Here is a 22,558-nt window from a genome sequence, read left to right as displayed (position 1 = left end):
TAAATTGTCTAAAACTTAAGATTAGGTAATTTGTAGAAATGTGAGATTCTTTTGAATGTAGGTAATTAACCTTTGACTTACAAATTTTAAGGATGTAAAACTTCTTAGATGTTGATCTTTTTGGATTAAAGAATTTTGAAGGATTCTTGAAGGTTTCATGATTAACAGGTGTGGTGTAACATGCAATTTGAGAATCACTGATTTGGAGCAATGTTGTGCCAAACTGTTTTGCTCTACGGAATACCTTGGTGATAAGTCTCGACTGAGACACCACACGGCATACGGTTTGTATACACTAGAGTGCCGCGGCATACTGTTTAGTCAATACTGATCTAGATTCTTGAATCAAAGATTCTTCTTAATTCTAATCAAAGCTCAAAGGCGACTACAGTCAAACTAGAGTATTATATGGAGTCGACTTTCCCATGCAAAATCCGAGTTGACTTCAAGCTTTGATTCCAATAAAGCAGCTTACTTTAAATTGACTTTAACTCTTTAATTCTCTTCATTCAAAAGATAGACAAAAGCCACTCTTACACAGCAATTGACACAATTTTAATTACAATTACTTAACCATTACACGGTATTATCTAAAAATATCAGTCTCAAATGGTTTTAAAAGGCTTTAATCCATCCACCCAACATGAAAATTAATGCCATCAGTTGAGTGAAGGATATGAATAATCATTTAAATCTAAAAGAATTTTTTCCTTCCATTCCACCAATTAAATTAATGATCAGACAACGTGACCAACCATAAAGCCATTGAAGAATACAAGAATGAGTGCTAAAAATAGAAGGATTTTTTCTTCTAAATATTGCAATAATAATGAAAAATAAGAATGAATTGTGATAAAAAAATTGCTTCCGTTGAGGGGTGCAAAAAAGAAGAAGCAAAAAAATTTTCATTCTTTTTATTCATAAATTACCAAACCAAACAAAAAGAAGGAAAAAGGTTCTGATGAATGAGAGCACTCCAAAGACAATGTTTGGTTCTGATACTGCAGATCATGAGAGAAAAAAAGTTTTATCGCTTTTCATAACTTTTATAAAATAAAAAAGCTCAAAGAAAACTTTTCTATCGTTCCCTTTATTTAACTCACACTTCCGGTTCGTTCTCATTCATCTGACGATGAAACTTTTTCCTTACTTTATGCTTTTTCGTACCATGATGAGTTTTTACTTTACTGTCGTATTCATTTACTCCAGAAAAACATTGCAAAAGTACTCGTTCTTATCGCGTCACTTCAGCGCATTTTTGGATCAGCGATTAGCAATTGACTAATAAGTCAGTGATCGATCTAGAAAATGAGATCCAGTAAGATCTAGGTCATTTTTAGATCCATAAAACGAGATCCAGTAAGATCCAGTTCACTCCCAGTGGAATTTCTGTTTACTTCCAGTAAATTCCAAATCAACATACTAGAAATTTAAGAATTTCATCCTTTAACGGACCAAACCAAATAACGGTTACAACAAATTCAATTTTTGTTCAGTAAACACTGTAAAAACATCGAAAAACATTGAAAAACACTGTAAATCAATGAAAATCCGTGATGTTTTTGTTTACTAAAATTAAAAATTGTTAATTATAGTATTTATGCGTTGATTTGAAAGTTTCAAATGGCTGTGGCCGCAATAACTTTATGGAATTGAGCTAATGCAAAAACCAGAGATCTCAACGATGTCTGATTCCTGAGATCTATGAACAAAGTGTCGTATTAAGCTGCCTTTCCAAAAAGTCGCTAAAAAGCTTTAATTATGGTATGAGAGACATCAACATTACTGCTTATGATAACTTTTCAATGCATCTGATGGGAAGAAATATCTGCATAACAATCCCCATAACACTTATCTGTGAACGATAGAGTTTGTGTTGTTACCAATTTATGATGCTTCTTTATTTAATTAGCTTTTTATATATTTTTTTCTATTAATGACAATGAATGATGATAATATTAAATACGGTGGAGCAATCTGCATGTCTCATTCACATGTAATACAATCATTGGATTGAAAGGGGATGAGTTAATGAGATGAGAAAAATAATGATATTGCTATTAGCTTTGATATGATAATGACATCAATGATGGACATGATATTACCTAGAGATAGACACATATATTTTTGTTTTTGTCAAATTCCTTTCTAATTGTCAACGAGTGAATGACATCCTTCATAGAAAAAAGGGACATTGAGTATATATATGAAATATAATAGATATGCATTAAGCTAGCGTGTATCTAAGCAACAATCAATTTTCATACATCACAATAAAATCAATTTACGGTAAAGAAAAGGATTTTTTTAAGGTGTAAGGAATATCTCGAAGCTGTATATGAATGTGTCAAAAAGAATAAGTTATAAAGGAATCTATGGTGAAATTCTTTTTTTTTTGCGTTTTTGGGTTTGATGGAAATATCAGCAAAAATTTGTGCCCTGGCGAAATGTTGTCGCCAGTCTGACGGGCGCCATGCAGCATTCAGCAAACTTCCACTCCCCATCCCAAATACATTTTAAGATATAAACAGTTCCATGTTGAGCATTTTTGCTGGGGAGCTTTTTGGATTCTTTTTATTTATTTTTCTTTCCATTCTTCTTCTTACATCCACGCTACTGAATGTTATGCTGAGCATAAGGATATTTCTTTATATCACAATCTTGTATATTTTTTCTTTCTATTATGGAATGAGGAGATGCTTTGCTACTGCTGATATTTTACTGTGTAAAAATAAGAAGGAGAACGTTGTAAAGAGAGAGAGTGAGAAAGTCTAAAGACGCTTAATGCCATTTTGTGATGATGAAAAAAACATTCTTTTTTCCTTTTATTCCATCAATAGATCAATTTCGCGAGATTTTTATTCCATTCAGATGAAAATTTTGCAATAAATTTCTATAAGAAAATTTTTATTTCTTTAGCTTTTTTTTATGGATATTCTTCTTTACTCACATCCAAGTCATGTCTGCCAAGTGATTTCTCTCATTTTAAGTATCATTTTCTGCGGAAATAATATTTCTTTTCATATTTATAAGTCATGAAAATTCAATTTTGCCTTCAAGTTACAATAAGATTTAACAGATGCAATTCAATTTTACTTGATTTCCTTCTTGTCATCATAGATATTCATCATAAAATGTGCATTTTTAATCGTCTTATAGTAACAACATAGTAACATGTGTTTATACTCCATTCATTCATCCATTTTCAGTATAATGTAATGACTATGTTAGCGATGCACCCACGCGTGACCGCGACTTAAGAATCAATCAATTGAATATACATTCTATATGTGGAATTGAGTGTTCTATATACTTTTTTTTGTTATTTCACTTTCATTATAAGTGAGTGAGATAGAATGGCAACTCAGTCATTCAATTATGGCCTTCAAGTGGGAATTTATGGAATGTATTTTAATACTCTTGTAATTTGTAGATTTTTAAAGCCGCTTTTTTGAGAGAAAAGCAGCTTAATAGAGCAATTGGTCTGGTTGAACAGTCGGCTGCCGTTGAAAACTCGTTAGCCAGACATCGGAGAGAACTCAATTAGCTTTGCTATATCAGTTTTATTGAGATATTGGCGCATCACATAGTTTTAAATCTTCTAATCATTCCAAAATTTGATATTTAATGATTTTAATTTCATTTTTCATTTGTAAACATACTTGAAGTTGGCTTCGAATTAATAATTTGAATTGAAGGAATACACCTGAAGTTGGCTACAAATGAAAGATTTGAACTCGAAAATTCCAATTTTTAATCCAAATCTTAATAAAATCATGCTTTACTCAAGAGTTCTCAATGTATTCGCTTAGTTCTATTGCAATTTCTGATCGCTGTGACAAAAATGCGCTGAAGTCGCTCAATAATCTCGATTACTTTTGTAGATTCTTTTTTAAATGCCTTTTCATTCACTAAATCCACACACATACTCGACGAAACAGAGATAGATGGAGTGTGCGATGTGGTATAAAGTTGTAATTAAATTACTAATAGAATTTTAAATTGCAATCGAGACATTTTAATTGCTATGAATGCATTTTTGTGATAAATTCATGCGGAAAAAAATAATTTTTTGTGTTGATTTTTTAAAAGTTTTACATTTTGTCGGTATGCTAACCAGATGTGAACCTCAAGAGAAATTAGATATGATCTGATTGAATCTATTAAATATTCTCAGCTTAATTCAGTGAAACCTTATGATTATTGAGTTCCTATAACTGCAATTAATTGCTCACCTATTTGAATAAACTTCGATGATGCTGAATTTTATAGAAAGCAGTAAAAATCAGTTTTATAGCTTGTTAACATTAAATTGATTTACAAGTTCATGAACCTCGCAAAATCTATATAAATAAATAAAATATCTGGAATGAGTGTTTAGACTCAATTTGATAATAAATATACATATTTGAAATATCGATTTAAATGCGCTTCTACTTCAAATCCATTAAAATTAAAATTCTATCTCGTGATTCGTGTTTTTCTCTCTCTCTTAAAACAAACGAAATAAATTGTGAATGCTTAGTTCTATTGCAATAAATGTTTGTAATTCGTAATGAATAATAAGCTTGAATTAAAAAAAATTGAATTCTGTGTTTATGCAATGAGATCAATGAACTTTTTACAGCATAAACTCACCGCATGGAATGGCGGTTTTAAACAAATAAACATTCGACTAATGATGATGTTATTAGATTCTATCTAGGGCTGCATCAGTAAAATTAGAACATGAGATAAAAGGAGAATTGTATGACTTCAACTTAGTTCTTCCTGATCCATAAACATTTCCTTCAGTCTTTGTCAAAAGTTCCTCTCTTCTGCCGTTATGCATTATTTTTTTTGTTGTCGAGCGCAAGTGTTGTGAATGCAAAAAATGGCATGTGCATAATTTTTCACTCTATATCAGTGGTGGGCAACCTTTTTTGTGCTATGGGACACTGTCGTGTATGGTTTTGATCAAGGCTTACCATCAGAGCCGTGTGAGGTGCCTTAAGATCTAAATCATACACGGCATACGCTTTATGGCATTTTCAAACAATTACCGCACCAGGGCATCACTAGGGTATTGACAATCAAAATTATTTCATCCGATACAAAGACAAACTTTCATCCAGAACAATAGAATCTTCCATCCGCTTTCATCCGGAACAATGAAAGATTCTTCCATCTAAACAAAAGAAATTTCCGGATAAAATTTAGTGTCAATCCCTTTGGCGACGCACTAGTGTTTCTCATCACACTAGTGTTTCGCGTCACACTAGTGTTTCGCATCAAACTAGTGTTTCGCGTCATACTAGTGTTTCACATCACACTAGTGTTTCGCGTCACACTAGTGTTCCTTACCACACAGGTTGCCCACCACTGCTCTATTCACAACTATGTGCTATGTATTGTTCTAGTTTCCATACCGTTGACTCAGAATAAAAAAAAAATATTACGGAAATAATGTGTGTTTGATAATGGATATGTGAACTTTGTTTTAGAATGAAAATTATATGATACACAACTAGCAACTGATGACAAAAAATTTTTTTTTATGTATTTGCAGATTTTTCATGTGAACAAGAAGCAAAAAAAAGAAAGAAAATAAAAAAATAAAAAGAAACAAATTTCAACGACAGAAAGCGACGAGTCTACAACGATTGAAGCATAAGAAGAACATAGAATTTACATCCGATACAAAATACGACTAAGAGTTTATATATTTTTTTTGATATTATTTGTCGGACGAAAGTATATAGCTTTAAGCAGTGGAAAAAAAGGACTTTCAAAGACGATTATTGATTGTTGAAAAAATCAAATTTCACAATAAGGTGAGTACATAAGAAGGAATTGATTACATTTCCTACTTAATCAATCGATAAGAAGAAGCGGAATCATAGAAAATAAGGAGGAATCCTTACCCCATTCATATCCTGGACAATTGTTTGGTTCATGTAGATATTTTTAATGTATGTACATCCATAGTAAATGAGATTTTTATGTAGATTCCTGGAGTCAAATGGTTGCTTTTAAAATAATTTCCTTCATTTCTTCCTTTTCACTCCGTTCTTGGGCACCATGGTGATCATTTTGGAAGCATTCCATCATTAATTTCCATTATATTGCCTTAAATTTATCCAACCGAGAGCTAAGTCTCTCGCTCTTGTTTGAGGGACTTTTTTTTCCTCCTCATTCTGTTTCCATGACATAAAGCTATATAGCTCCAAAACGTCAAGCTTCGGCGCCAGTCGTCTGTCGTTTTTCTTATTTTTCTATTTTTCAATATTTTCGACACATTACAAGCATGTTTGGTGTGAAAAAAAATTATCATATTTGTCCAAATTTATATCTCATCCCACGCTGTTTATTATGAAGGATATCAGTGATTAGATAATGAATTTTATAAAAAAAAAAATTAATTTAAATAATTCTCGACTACGCATTGTTACGACTCATAATCCGATTTGTCCTCGATGAATTTTTGTCATTTTTTTTTTCCTTTTCAAGGATTAAAGGAGCATCATAAATTAGCATAATTTGCGGCATCACGCCAAAAATGGAAGAAGAATAATATCCCCCCAAAAAAACGAGGATATCTCAGCGTTATTTGGTTTACGAAACTTTTACTCGAACTGTAAAATTTAATAATTTCATAAAGTCAATTTTGGGTTGTGGATTGTTTTTCCATGTTGAACCGGCTTTTTTTTCTTATTTAATAATGAAAATCAGATTCCCCTTCGTACACATAAAAAGCTGTTCATACACATAAAACTCGTTCTCGTCGTTCAAGTGGTGAGGGTTGAAAATGTTGTTTTTGTCATCCCTTCTCCGATGCTCAAACTGATTTTGTCATGCGCAATGCAATAAATAAGGAGAAATATTGTTTAATTTTCATAGAAAATTTTCAATTCTGCGTCAGTTCTTCCATCGTCGAATGTATTCGTGTGAGAATTGAATTGAATAGAGCAAAAATATCATCTCGTCGTTACAATGTGGGTCTCCACTGTCAACTGTTTAGTTGTCGTCATTCTAGGCCTAACTAGCGAGGTAACAACACCGTCTCTCCTGAAATAATAGATAAAGTATTATTTTAAAAATATTTCTTGTGTTGTGAATATAAGAAAAAGTATAAAGTATAAAAGTGAAGTCTTCTTGTTTTTTTTTTTTTATTTCACAATTTTTGTGAATTCTACCAGTGCCTGTCTTAATCTTTGCTACTTCAGTCAGTTATTTGTTGTTGTCGTGGCAAGAAGTAGCTCTATTGAGCTCCCACTTAAAAAAAAAAAATAAAAAAATTAATAATAATATTTTATAAGGAAAAGAATTAAAAAATTGTTACTTGACTTTCTTCTCATAACATTTAAACATAAAACCAACAATGGAAATATTCCTGATTCATAAAAGGAACATTTTTTTAAATATACAGAACTGAAAGTGCCTTCGAATAATTTTTATTTTTAATTTTCAAAACAATTTTTTTGTAAATTTTTTTAATTTTTCGCGATGAAAAAATGAAATTTTTTTATTGGCATCCCAACAGTTGCCTGAGATACAGTTGAAAATCTCCAATACTTTTTTTTAAATCTTAATAATAATAAAAAAATGAGTAAAAAAAAGTAAATCAACTCACTCACCCGATTGCCTTCTAATCGATTAAGTCCCAGAGTTGTTATTTAGTGCCTGACATAGAAAGTAACAATAAATAAAAAAAAATATTAAAAAAGTTTCTTCGTACGCGAGTGAAACGAGCAACACAGCAACCAAAAAATAAAATTATAATAATGATGATGTTAAATTGTTTGAAAGTTTACATGGGTAAGTAAAGAATATATTTTCCATCAAGTTACTTCCTGAAATTTTGCTATATTCGAAGGCAACAAAACATACAAAAAACCTTTTCCTCTTCATCTCTTCTCTTTTTTTGCCCTGACACAACCGAACCAATTCAATATAATATTTTCTCTTCTGTTTGAGTTTTTTTAATTCTATCATCGTCAGCATCTACCCAGGGTAGGATGTTGCCATATTTTTAAAACAATCATATGGAAGAGACTTGATATTAATTGTTTGAAGAATTGTTAAAGAGTTGATCTTGGGTAAAGTGATGTAATGAACTTCCTGGTGGCAATAGGCTAAGCTTAGTCAATGTACAATTAATTTAAGGACGACAGAGCCTTAAGTGATTCATTTTTGAGAATTCCTTATGCATAAAATGGGTATAGTGAAATCATAAACTTCCAGGTGACAATGGGTTTACGATAGTCACTGTGCATCATGCATTTAAGAATGGAAGTACATTAAGCTATTCTTTTTTGGTGTTCAATTATATATAAGATGGGTAAAGTGCTATAATAAACTGGATTCGAATTGAAATCCGGCTTTTGGAGCTAAATGAACTTCCAAGTGGCAAGAGGCTTAGCTTATCCACTTCACCATGCATTTAAGTCCGTTATGACTTTAAGATAGGTGCAGATGGGGCTTAAGACGGCTGCAGTGATAAAATGAACTAGAATCACATTATAATCTGACTTTTGGAACTGATTAAGATTCCAAAATTGCCAAGAGCCCTAACTCAGTCACTACCCCAATGCATTTAAGGATGTTCAATCACATTAAACGACTCCTTTCTGATATTTATTTACATATAAGGAATTTAATTAAATTCAATGTCCATTTTTAACTGACAATTTCCTTCTCTCCATTTAAACTGTCACTATTGTTTGCTCACAAACATAAAAAATCAATTCTTTTTCTATTCTAAAACGAGGATAAAAAAAATGAGCACATTGCAGTGCACAACAAGCCATTGCCTTTTTAATTGAAATACCATCATTGCATAATACACATATGCAACTTATGTGTTATGTTTTGAATCTCAAAAAATAGGATTTTTGATACTTTTTATTGTTGTTGTTGTGCCTACACATATGTACTTGCATTATGATTCCTATGATGCTGTGTACATTGCTGTCTGGACACAAAACAACAAAAAAATAGAGAATAAAATTGAGGCTTTTTTTCTATATGTGCATTTTGTGCATTTCAAATACAGCCTGACTCAAAATTTATTATACATATGTGAGTGCTGATAATAGCTTTACGGCCTATGGAATTGGAAAATAAAAATTCAAATAAGAAGGAGGAAGAAGAGCATTTTCTCTCCTTTTTTTCCAAGAGGGTTGATTCAATTAATAAAATTTATATTTTTTTCACTTCCATTTCACTCATTCCAAATGTGTCCGACACAAACATGCACATTACGTTGCAAAAATCGTTGGTTTGTTTTGTCCGACATACATAAAGGATGTATGGCATAAGGAGAAGAAAAAAATAGAAACTTTTTCGACATTTACCCTCTTGAAAAATAAAAATGATGAAAAAAAGTTCATTAAATTTATGATCTCATAGATGTATATAGGATGCATGTTTTTTTTTGGGTACGGAGGAGGCAATGACCAAGTTTAGGTATGAAAATTAACAGATAATTTTATCGTAATTGCTTTTGCTGTTATGATGATTTCAAGTGAGGGAAAATGGGAAGTAGATTTTGGATTAATATCCCTATGGACCGTTTGAATAAACAGGACATTAAAGGAACAAAATTGAAAGTTGATACGATAAATACAAAATAAAATTGTTTGATAATTAACCTGAGTCTGCTAATGCTCAGAGTGGAGGGGATGTATATATTTTCTAAAATTGGGTCATAAAAGCCAACATACTCGACTAAGAAGCCAGAAAAATGCTTTTTTTTCTATTATATTCATTACGATGCGGTAATATAGAGCGATAAAAAAATTGAATAGAAAAGTTTTTGTTGTTGTGTACGTTGTCGCTGATGGAATTTTTCTGTTTTTAAATATCGCTGATAAGCTTGGTGTATAACAATAAGGAAAATATCCTAGCAGGATTCAAAGAAAAAATCACAAAAAAATGGAGGGAAAAGCCATAAATTTTGATTTGATAATTTGTTATTGATTTTTCTTATGATTTATATCGGTTTAACATCAATCTTATATCCATTTTTATTTATATTTCATGGATATATAATACATTTGAGCCCAGTTGTAGTCATTGGGGATATTAATGTGGGAGTTTAGGTGTGGGGAGTAGGAATTTTCATTTGACTTTTTCCATAATTCTTAATATAAAAATCCTTCTTATTTATGTGATTATTGTCGACTGATGCTGCCTATAATAAAGTACCCGATTATTTTTCATCTGATATGGAAAAATGTGTTCTCTCGTCTCACTTTTTTCCATACATATTTAACATATTCTATCTCGTAAGGAATTTCAAGCAGGAACTATGCAATTCCATTTTCATCTTGTGATTTTAATTAAGAAGGATTTTTTTTTCAACGAAAAAATGATTTTCAATTTTCATTCACATTCACTTCATACTGAGTGTACATCAACATCAGCAAGCATTTTCATTAATTTTCATTTTCTTGTCTCTCCAGGATGCGTTCCATTTCGTGTCATTTAATTTTATTAGGAGAAATTTTTTTTCTTCTTTTTCTTGCTGCTTCCTTCCTTACTTTGTGTACCAAAGATACTTGGAAAAAAAATTTTCATTTTCATCTTCTTTTTATTGATCAATTATCGCCTTCAGCTTTTCAGTCGCATAGTCGCATAGCATGAGTGCTGTATAATCTTACATACATATAGATTTCCCCATTCGATGCGTCTATCTATCTCTCGACTGTGTATATATAAAGTAATAATAATATTGAATTCATTCATTGTTATTTTCCATTTAATTGATTGAAGATTATTGAAATGGAAATTGCCAGCCCAGCACTAAAATTAATGATTTGAGCTATGTTTATTTTTACTGCATCACACATTTTCTTATTTGTTTGCAAAAAAACAGCGTATCTTTAAAGGGGGATAGATGGACATAAAGAATAGATTATGAACCTTATTAGCAACAGTACACGATTTGTGTTGATGATACAAAAAAACACAGATCAGTTAAGCAGCATGAATGTCCGGAAATTCAAAATTAATTGAATGAACTTTTTTGTTTGTGTCGATGCTGTAATGGAACTTAACTATCTCTTGATTTACAATCATTAAGTGCTGAATGTTGTTTGTTCATTTTTATTTCAAATTCAATTTTCTTGTATCGATGTTGAATCTAATATTTATGTTGCAGCACAACATAGAATGTGGATCATAAATACCAAAATAAAAATCAAATAATTCAATTAGAATGTTACGGACAATCAAAAAAAGAGAAAATATAATTTTTATGTGCTTCTCCGCACCCAAAGATATTTGTGTGTATGGGCGAGAGTATTGTGGGCGGGATGACATGATGACAGTAAAATGCATGAATTGATGATTTGTTTTAATTGTAATTAATAGATTTTTAGTAATTGAATTTTGTTAACATTACGAAATTGAATTTTTTAGTTCCAACACTCACCCACACTAACATAAAAGCTTGCGTTACGATTTGTATTGGACATATTAAGTCAAAAACTGTTTAAAGAGGATGGAAATTTATATGTCTGAAACTAATTTCCTATTTTCATTATATTTTAATACCACTAATAACGATAATATGCTCTCAATCCAAAATTCCCTCTCTTTAACCATCATTAAACTTTACGGTAATCGCTCTTTAACACTTAAAGAGGATGAATTTTTAATATAAGCAAATAAGAAGAAGAATGTGAGGATGAAGATGAAGACAATTTCCACAAAAAAAATTTAAAACAATTTCATGCTCATTCTCAAATCCCACGCCCACGCAAGTAAGCTTAAGATTAATATAATTTTCTCAAGACATAAATTTTCTTGTATATTTGTATGTATACATAAATATGTATTGCTGTGTACCGCTTGATATATATTTTTGCATTTTGCCTTTTTTCTTTGTGAAATGTGGGGTCTACGTCAAGTCACGTTCCTTTAAAAGTTTTGAATTGTGAGATTCACATGAGCATAAGAAATATATTTGAATGCTGGGATCTTGAAGAGGAAGTTGTGGAAAGTTTCATTTCTTGGTGTAAAATGGGTCACGATATAACCATACGGTGCAGCCAAGTCACCATCACTTCATGACTTCAACGGACTAAAGTCAATTGTTTTGCTCTAAGCATCAACAGAACTTTCAGATTCATTAAAGCACAAAGGCACAGAATACTATCCCGAATGCCACTAGTTAACCGATCCAAAATCCGGTACTCTACCATTCATAGTGGATCAATAGAAATCTAATCATCAAAACTCGACACCAATCCGACGTGATTCTGGCGTGGTGTCGTATTTAAAATGAATTCGGCATCAAGTCAGAGTCACGTCGACCTGGGGCTGGATTTTGGATGAATTCGGCATCAAGTCAGAGTAACGTCGATCTGGGGCTCGATTTTGAATCGATTAACTGACTTATGCTATTTGAGAATCAAGCATTAGATTCTCACATCATCCTTAATATGAATAAGAATAAGCCATCATTAGCGAACGACCCCCCATAAACATAACATGAATGAAAATATCTCATGCTTTTCTTTTAAAGCTACTCTACGGTACAAAATACCGGAGGATAGGGTGAGGGACTTTTTTTCAGTCACTGAAAAATTGTTTTCAGATGGGACTTTTTATATTTTATGCTACTCGACTCTGCTAAAAGTGAAGGAAGGGAATAAATTCCATAAGGATTGAATAAATTCAAAGGATATATGTTATATAGCTTATACAGTATAAAAATAATGAAAAGGGATTAATTTAAAACTTTTCATTCTTTGTTAGGATTATAATTCAATAACGTTACTCATTTAACTTCCACTCCGTTCCTTACTCAAAAAATAAAATTCATGTCTTTCTAATTTTCGTCCCACGACATATTATTATGTATTCATTTAGAAATGGTAAAATGAAGCCTAAAATGAATTCATCACTTGTTAGTGAAACCATCTGTCTTCAGCAACAACAAATTTTTGCAATTTTAAAATTAGTAAGGAACAAAAAAAAAATGTCAATGAAAAATGCCTTTATGGGAATAGAAAAGAAGGGAAGCACAAGAATGTATGGAAACAATGAGGAAACCCAAAATTTCCATGCGAAAACATTTTTATGGGTGAAAAATTCACGTATGGAAGCAAAAAAAAATTGCATTTCTTTTTTTGTTGTGCCTCTCATGGGGGGGAATGGTGACGATAAAATTCAGATATATTCAATTGTTTGGTATATAACAAGGCATAAAGCTCTTTCTATGCTACCCAGATATGTTTTATATGTAATATATTCTCACTATGTGTGTCTCTGCTACCCGACAATTCAAAAATTATGGTTTACGTATTGTACAAAAAGAACAAGTATAAAAGTGGTCATTCGTGACCGACAAAAGCGCATTTACAAGTATGGAATCAAAATATCAATAGGCATGTCCAAAGAACTCAAAATTATCAAGAATAAAATGTCTAAAGGTTCTTTTAGGCCTAGGCTTGAACCCTGGGATGGAAGGACGGACGGACCTGCGGACGGACGGATAAACGGACAGACAGACAAAATGCGGACACTTGAGTCTTTCCCTACTATTAAATTGCGTTAAAAATTGTGCATTATCTTTGTTAAATATGGCTCCATTCCATTCTATTTGTTACAATGAGAGTCTTCATTCCTGAATATATGTATGAATGGGATGTTGATAGTAGCCAATGACCAATCTCTTTTTTTACTGTTCCACTTTTTATTTCCAACCATGCCACCCATCTTGCATTCATGTTATCATCATATGATGCGTTTATACATAGTTCGCTTTAAGGATATCATGGAGATGATTGTCATGTAAATGAAAAAAAATCCCTGGTTATAATGAAATAAATGTTCTCTGGCATGATATCCTACACATACAAGTATGAGACAGAAGAAAAAAAAACATAATTTTTGGGTGAAAAATAATGACAACGAGGCATAGAGTGGGTAGTGAATGTGTTTGTGAGCGATGGTCATGTTGTGTCCAATTCAACATCAATTAACATAATTAATTTCAAATTTTCTGGAAGCGAAAAAAAAGAATTGTTAATGGTCAGTTTTATTGCAATTTCTCACTGTAAAGCACATTCCTTCTTCCTCTACGCTTTTTTGTGTCAAAAAACCCAAATTGAATGCAGTTACGTGGATATAAATTTCTCGCTTATTTTTTTGGGAATTTATTTATGCCGCAAAATATTTTTATGTTTTTTGGTCCGCAAACTGTGACATTTTTTTGTGGCTTTTTCTAGTCTTTTTTTTAATAATAAATTTTACCTTGCCATATGTGCATAAATTGACTACGGAAGTAAATAAAATAATTCTTGGATTGGGATGACAAGGAATAGCACATAAAGGTTATATCCTTGTCATCATTACTGTCGTTAATAAAAGACAGAGAGTGAATGTAGCTGTAATCGAGCAGAGCAAAAATTGAATTAAATCATAAACGCTCATGATGATGAATAATTCATGTCCCCTTTTTGTCAATTGACAACGATATTGATAATCATGAATCAAATTCATAAAAATATGCCAAACCGAATGTAAGACGAGATGAAAAAAAATGTGGATCAATTTCTTTTTATTATCATTATCATCATTCTAGTCTCTATTCTCATACATATTCAGTACTCCATCACTTTTACATTCAGGACGGTCAGATTGGTGCTATTTTTAGCTCATAAACATCCTACCCAACAAGAAAAACAAGCTTGAACTTTGCAATTTGGTCATAGATAACTGAAATGTCATAGCATTCTCTATTTTAAGAATGACATTCAAGATAAGGAAAGTGCTGCGTGTAGGGTGGACAGAAAAAAAGACCATCGGCTTACTCTGGATGATGTACATTTCAATAAATAGAACAATATTGAGAAAAAAAATATAAATCGTCCATAATTCATCATCAATTGAGATTCTATCGAGTGTGATAAAGGCTGCTGATCTTTCTACTCAGTTTTCCGTTCTTTTTGCGGTTGTATAAAATTGTGTTGCATATGGAAAACTCATACTCAGTACATAAACTGCTTATAAAATATGTGAGATGTAATAAAGTCAAGAGGGATTTTTTTCTGTGCTTATTGTATAGTAAATTAACATTACATACGCTACATACACAACCACTTTGTCTCATAAAAATTGAAAACTTTATTTTTTTCTTTTGTAACACTTCTGCTACTTGTGAAAATCTTTAATATTCGTTAAAGTGCAGAAAATACCTTTTTTAAACATTATCAAACGAAACGAGTGGCATCGACAGTGTCAGATGATTCCTTTTTTGTTTGAGGGGTAGAAAGTGTCTGAACAGCGCATGATGACTTTTTCTCCTCGGAGAATTTTCCCCGATTTTTCCTTTCCACTGTCGAACTGACATAACATTGCATTGTAACGTGCGCATTCCATACTCAAATAAAATTGCATTCAGAGAGGAATATTGGAGAGGATGATTCAGTTCTTTGTTAGCAGTTCAAGTGATAAGTCGAGTTGGGAAGTTTAAAATGGAAGTGAAAATTTTATTGAAAAAAAAAAAATTTTTTTTATTGCTGAAATTCATCCCCAGCATTAATTGTAATAATATCCAGCTCAACAACATATAATCAATCAATTGAGTGACTTAATTGAATTAAAACAGACAGAAATACATAAAAATAGAGTTTAAATATGGGTGAGTGGAATTGTTTCCATATTGGATCAACTTTTATAATTGATGTCGACATAAAAGTAGCGTTAGGGATCACGGAATCAAATTTATTGTGTTAAATTTTAAATATCCTACTGTCACACACTACATAACGTTGAAGAATTTAATGAAAAAGCGATTTTTTTATTGTATGTGCTGCCTTTCGCATCCTATTTCCATCTCACTCACACACACACACTCACTGTTCCACATCCAAGCAACATCGCGTATTTGATGCGGAAAATTTTCTTTATTTGAGGCCATTTTTGGTGTTTAGAGTCTTGGAAAAAAGGCAACGGCAGCATCATGAGGATGATCCGGTTACACAAAAAAGCCCTCCTTATGATCCTTATCTTATTTTATGCCATATATTCATAGACTATTCACTTTCATGTTGAGTGTAGGATTTTTTTTCCATATTCTGATGCTTTTTGGCTTGGCATTTTTATTCTCAAGTAAGAGATGTGAGAGAAAATTAAAAAGGAATAGGGCGTAAGAAGAAGTTGAAGAAGAAAATTGAATTTTTTTTGGCTGCTGGTTTAAAGCATCATCATCATCATCTTAGCAATAATAAGAGCTGAGGGGATTTATACATATTTTTCTCACATAACTGATAGTAGTGTATTTATGTGTTAGTACACAACGTTGATGTTGTAAGCAATTCCTAATACACAATTCATTCACTAAACCGCATTCATTTTTCTCCTCGAGGTTGACGTCGAAGCAACACAGAAAAAAAAAATTTTCTTTTGTTCTCACTTTACCCCATTTTTTTTCACTTACTTTCTTTTACTGTTCTGTTCTGTCTTTTCTACCACCAAAACATTTAACATTATGCTGGTGAGAAGAGAGACTTCAAATGACGATACATATTAGGAAAATCACATTGTGGCAAAAAAAAAACTCATTTGATTGTATTAGTTAGAGAAGCAAATAATGTCAATGTATTTTTATATGCAAGGGATATATTCTACTTCTGATATTTGAGAATATTTTGAGAGAGAGCCATGCGAGGGTGCATTGTATGAGGAGAATAAAAGTTATATTTATTACAACGTTGGCATGGAAACCCTCACTTGAAAATTATTTTATATATATTTTTACTTTCTCTAAGCTGTAAAGAGATTGATGTTAAAAAACTTCCATTTCTCACATTAAAGTACATTGCTTCCCTTTTTATTGAAAAATAAGAAATTATTGTAAAAACGGAATGGGTGGATATGCTGTTCAAAATTGTATTTAATTAGGTTTCTTGTGTGCATGCCCGAGTGACACAAATGAAGAAGTCGGCTTTGTCATGGATATGGCCGTCAGATTGAGACAGCTTCCATTTGGTATTGTTTATTGAGGTTTAGCGGAGTCTTCTTCATTACTGCTGCTCGGGATGACATACAATGTGCACTGCTATGAAGAGAATTGACTTGTATGAAGCATAGCTCGAAATTGACTCAGATTTTCCATGGAAAAGTTGATCAAATCGACTCAAATTCATACAAATCAGAACCGCCCTCAATATCTGGAGTGAAGTTTGAAACTAAATCTTAAGCATCATGAACTATCCCACTGCACGGACAATAAGCAGAAATTCAATTAAATCACACTCAAAACTGAATCAAAATTGAAAAGAAAGTTCCAAAAAAATCAACAGCAAGTAGCATTTTCTCATAGAAAAATGATCAACAAAAATCTTGAAGTGGCTAAAAAACATCACGTAGAAAAGATTACAAACGGCATGATATGAATTTAATTTTGGGTAGTAGATATAGTGAGGAACGAAAATGGAGATTTAAGATAGAGAGAGAAAATGTTTATTGTAAATTGAAATTAAATGCCTCACAGAAGCTTTTTCTTCCTCTAATGAGCTTAATATTTTTTATTTTCGGTTCCAATGTTGATGGAGAGAATGTCTGAGGGGAAAAAATTTATTTTCATGTTTATCGTGTGAATGGTAGAGACTTAACAGTAGAGTCAGACAAGTAACACGGAGCTTTGATTGATTGTTTCAATTTAAAGCTTAACATTTCTCTTCGAGAGTTCCTCTTCTTACATCCACAAAATAATGTGGATGTATTGTGAGAGGGGTGTTGACTGGAACGCATTTTTGCTGAATTCTAACCTCAATCTTTCATTTACGTGCTTGAAGGATATTCATACCTCAAAGCATATTCATACCTAGGCAATAGTAACGATATCACATATCCAAACTTCCTTCAAAAAAAGCCACAAAAATCTCACTAACACCCTTTTAACAAAAACTTCCGCTGTAACTCAATTACAGATCCTACTCATACAAATTAAGTGGATCTCTGCTTAAGCATTTCCTCCCCAAACAAAAAATTGCTGCTAATAAACTTTTATGTGTCTATGTTAAAAAGAGAACACAGAGAAACTGATTTGAATGAAGTGGAATGAAATGAAAAATCCATTAATCAAAAAAAGTATCACCTCCTCCCCTACCCTATGGACTTGTTCAAGTCATTCACAAATTGTGCTAAGTTGAAATTTATTTTTTAGTCATCAAAATAAATTTTTTTTGTGCTTGTTTTAACATGAAAATAGGTAAATTTTCACTTAGGTATATAATCTGCTTAAAAATGATTTAAGTGTGATTTCAATTAAGATATAAAGTTGCACCTGCAATGTTATGCAAAAACGATTATGGACATTTAATCTATAGCAAAATATGTTTTCAAGAATTATTTACAATATTCTGTGTGTATAAAGCATTTCAATGCAGTATATACATGAGAATATGATAGATAGAATATGTTGTGCATGCGAATAAGCACCTGCATGATATAAATTTCCCTATTGATTTTCTCATGCTGAAAGTTATTGAAGTGTATCTGTTCTCACATCATTGATATCCCGATCGATGCATGGGCTTCTTTAGGCTCCGTTAAGGGTCTGCTAGAGCTCCAATTCATCCAGAGCTTGAACATCCAGAGCGAATTCGACTCGGTTTTTGTATGGATTCGAGTCGACTTGAGTTGACTTTTCCAAACATTAATTGGAAGCCACTTATTCTTGGCAGCCATATGGACGCCAAATAAAGGAAACTTAGATGAGTCCTAAAAGCTCCTAAGCATATCCATCTGAATTTGTGTAACTCGGAACACAACCATTAAACTTTAATTTGGTACAATTTCTTGAGATTCGATAATAAATTCAATGTAGAGGATTTATGTTAAGCTCAAGTTTATTTCTGATGAAGTTTAGATTTATTCATCAGCAGTGCTGCATAACAGATAGAAAATTTTCCATAATCAATTAAAACAAGATAAATGTGAGTTGTTCACATATGTTTTGGCATATCGATGAGCTCTGAATTATCAATTGTCTCCCATTAGTAACCAATATTGCTAACAAGATATATGTCTACCAAAAAAGAACAGAGAAAAGAGGAAACAAAAGCCTTTAATAACAGAGAAAAGTCTATAATAAGAAATACAAATGTAAAGATAAGAATCGAATGTAAGTAGAATGAGTAGAGACATAGAAGGGATGATTCTGAATAAATGGAACTTTATTCGTTATAGAAGAGCTTTAAGCATTAAATTTATGACACTTCTTTTTTTTTAAGAGAAACACATGAAAATGATGGGAAAATTCTGTTCATGATGGTTTTATGAGTCCACAAAAAGGAATATGAGAAACTAAAGCACAAGATTTGTCGCCTACAGAGGAATCCTTAATATCAAGCGATATCTTGGGGTAGAAAAAAATCTTGATTCTCAAGTCAACTTGCCAGAGAAAGAGGGAAATCTATTGCACTTTAACCTATAAGTTTTATTTCATTATTATCTCGTCGTTTTGTTGAGCTAGGGATGACGTAGAGAGAGTTATGAAATTTTTATATTAATAATAGGAATTCCATTGTATGGAGGAACAGGGGATGTAGTTAGAATTCCAAAGGATGATGGTTTTGGGGGTTCTCTGACTGCTTATCGCAATTAGATCCCAAACAGGCACATAGTATGCTTTGACATTACAGAAAGACCACTAAGATACGTGAAATCGGCGTCCTTGCCTGATAGGGGATCTTATAGACTCAACTCCACCCCATTCCATCCCCTACATGTGCGTATGAACAAATAAAATAATAAAAACAGTAACTGATGTGTCATATTTGTTCTATCGTCGTCGTAGCTAATATTTTATCATACAATACACATTTTTCTATTTGATAATCCAAGTGAACATGAACATCATCATAGGTATGCGAGGTAGTCGTTAGCAATTCTAACGGCATGGCAATTATTATGATTTACTTTTTTTTTCTTTATCTTACAAAACATTCTATGTCTCATGTCTTAACATCTAACGATTTATTTATATTGTTACTATGCTCTCGAGGATGTAATTATGACTAGAATGAATTATGTTGTAGGCGGAAGTGAGGAAACACTAGAAATGAAAATACATCTTTTTTTATGCTCTCTTGATCTTCAATCATAGATTCTTTATTTTTACGTTCCTTGAATGAGATTTACAATAATTATTAATGCTCTTCTGACCTTTCTCAAAAAACTAATTAACAGCAGTAAAAACATAGCAAAATTTCTGAGCAATATTCTCGTCTATAATCTAATCAATCAACCATTTTCATATTTGTGTTTACTTGTGCTGTATATATCTATAAAGGAAGAAAATATTTTGTTGAGGAAGAAAAAAACTTTTTTTTTTCCTCCTCAGCCTTAATAATTTTTCCATGCTTCTTTAATTTCCTTGTCTCACTCATCACTGTACTGATAATAATAATGACAAAGTGATGGAGCACAACATATTCTCAAAAAAATTTATTAATAATCCATTAATGTGATGTGATGTTCCCAAATACGATTAATGGAATAGTATGGATCAAATTTCTGCCTCCACTTCTTTATGTCGTTAGGCACATTATCTTATAATTGAAAAATTCCACCCCTCTTGTGATTATTTTTTTTTGTCTCTTTTGTTTGAATCAACATCCATTGAATGGTATTAAGATTTGTAAGAAAAAGATGAAGTCGAGAGGAAACAGAGCAAAAAAATAATAATAATAATCTTTAAATTATTAGACTCAAAAAAATCAACTCAATATGGTTTTAGGTATCGATTAAATTGTCATTAAATTTTGTGAAAATTTAGGAATATTTTTGGAGATTAGAGAATATTTTGGGGGTGTGTTATTGGGGGTTGTTTATAAATTTTGTCCTATTTTAGAATTGTGGGGTTTGAAACTACACAAAGGGGATGTCATGGACCACAATTGATTTGTAGAGCAGGCCATGGTCGAGCTATACTCTGCTAGAACGCTCATCGCTCGACTAGTCGAGCTTAACTCTACTAGCTCTTTACTCGACTAGTATAGTTTAGTAGACCAAGCTCTTTGCTAATGTGACATAGCAACAAATTGAAGGGGTTTTAAATTTCAATTTCAAATGGATGTCATTAATGAATAACGTCTAAGCTTTTTGAAAATTCCAAATTCCTAGAGATAGTAACTTGTTATTATTTTTGACAGATTATTAAAATTTCTATGGAATTCGATACTACTATGAAATTTTACTAGTTGTCAAGGATTTTATAATACAAATTTTACGTTGTGATACAGGTGGGAGTGGAACTGCCAACTTTATTGTAAATCTTATTAACTACTCTACGCTTAGAGATTGAAAAACTTTTTTCGAACGATAATTTTCAATTTGAGGTTTCATTTTGTTTATCTTTTGTTTACGGTATTAAAATGATGACTAAAGCTTCTTCTGTTTCATGCCTACACTTGAAATATTTTTTTGAAGTATTTCCCTCATTGAATTTAGATTAGAATGAATGATAAAATTTTTTCTATTCACGCAAAATCTTTAATAAATTCCTTAAATTTCTATCGTAATTTTCAAGAGATACGATACCATATTCAGATGACATCCTTAGAAACCCATCTCTTGTTTTTCATTTCCCATAAGATGACATATTAAATAATTTCTATTGTCAGTATGAGGGGAGAAGATTTATAAATCATTGTGTATAAAATAATCCGCAAATAACACAAAATAAAGGAACATCGGTTTGTTGCTTACACTTTTTTTATACTATGCATCCCCATTCTGTTGAGGGCTAATTCTCATTTATAGTTTCTTATATGCGGTTATTGTGGTGAAATAAGCCAAAGGCTGCTAAAAACTCAACAATCTGTTGAAAAGCATTCGCTTCCTCTCAGGATGATAGTAATTTAAATATTCTTGTTGTTCATCATCTCCACCTTCCTCATACTTTTATTTCTCATCATCATCCTCTTCGATTGTTGACAAACGCTGTAAATAAAAGAGAAGAAAAAAAGCTCATCATTTGTTCACCTTGTTAAATGGGTCGACAACATCCTTTCTGGTTCATAATTTCTTTTCCTTCATCTTCTTGTTCTATCTATTGAATAGAGACGATGATGTTGACACTTCCGGTTGTCGAGAAAGAGAAGAAAAAAAAGGCATATTTATCGTCTTTTGATAGAAATTAAAAAAGGCACTGAAAAGAGCATCATCATTGCTGTTTGAATGGGAATAAAGGGAGGAATGAAAATATTAAACAACTTGTTCAAGTGACTAAAATGTAACTTTTCTTAAAACTTTCTGTGTCAATCTCTAAATGATTCCGTTCTTCTTGAACTTATTCTCGTCATTAAATGTTAAAACTTTATAACTAAAAGTCATCTTAATTCTTTTTCATTTATAGTTTCTAAATCATGGCCACACAACTTTCATTGCGGATCAGCTTGGAAGGAGGACGAGTCACAAAAACAATTCAATTTGATCCAAACACATCAGTATTCGATGCATGTCGCATTATTCGAGATAAATTTGCAGAAGCTGTTCAAGGACAAGGTAAATAATAATTGAAAATTTAATTAAAGAAGAAGCTGAAATTGAATTC

At 31.8% G+C, this 22,558-nt stretch overlaps 1 protein-coding gene across 6 annotated transcripts in view; it reads left to right on the top strand.

Moving 5' to 3' along the window:
* The window catches only part of rhea (Talin_middle and talin-RS domain-containing protein rhea), a 47,772-nt gene that overhangs the window by 10,374 nt on the left and 14,840 nt on the right, over positions 1 to 22,558 (top strand). For 5 of the 6 annotated variants that reach the window (XM_070642220.1, XM_070642219.1, XM_070642215.1 and 2 more), the window contains exons 2-3: positions 5,549 to 5,813; positions 22,361 to 22,509. In XM_070642220.1, the coding sequence (XP_070498321.1) occupies positions 22,371 to 22,509 (139 nt within the window). In that variant the 5' untranslated portion in view covers positions 5,549 to 5,813; positions 22,361 to 22,370. Of the gene's footprint in view, positions 1 to 5,548; positions 5,814 to 7,567; positions 7,798 to 22,360; positions 22,510 to 22,558 lie in introns of those variants that run through there. The other variant, XM_070642218.1, reaches the window with a different exon arrangement.

The sequence above is a fragment of the Chironomus tepperi genome, unplaced genomic scaffold, assembly GCF_022539635.2.
Source record: "Chironomus tepperi strain 1889 unplaced genomic scaffold, CSIRO-AGI_Ctep_v1 contig_269, whole genome shotgun sequence".
Lineage (NCBI taxonomy): Eukaryota > Metazoa > Arthropoda > Insecta > Diptera > Chironomidae > Chironomus > Chironomus tepperi.
The sequence above is the reverse complement of the archived record's forward strand: the minus strand, read 5'-3'. Positions and strand labels throughout refer to the sequence as shown.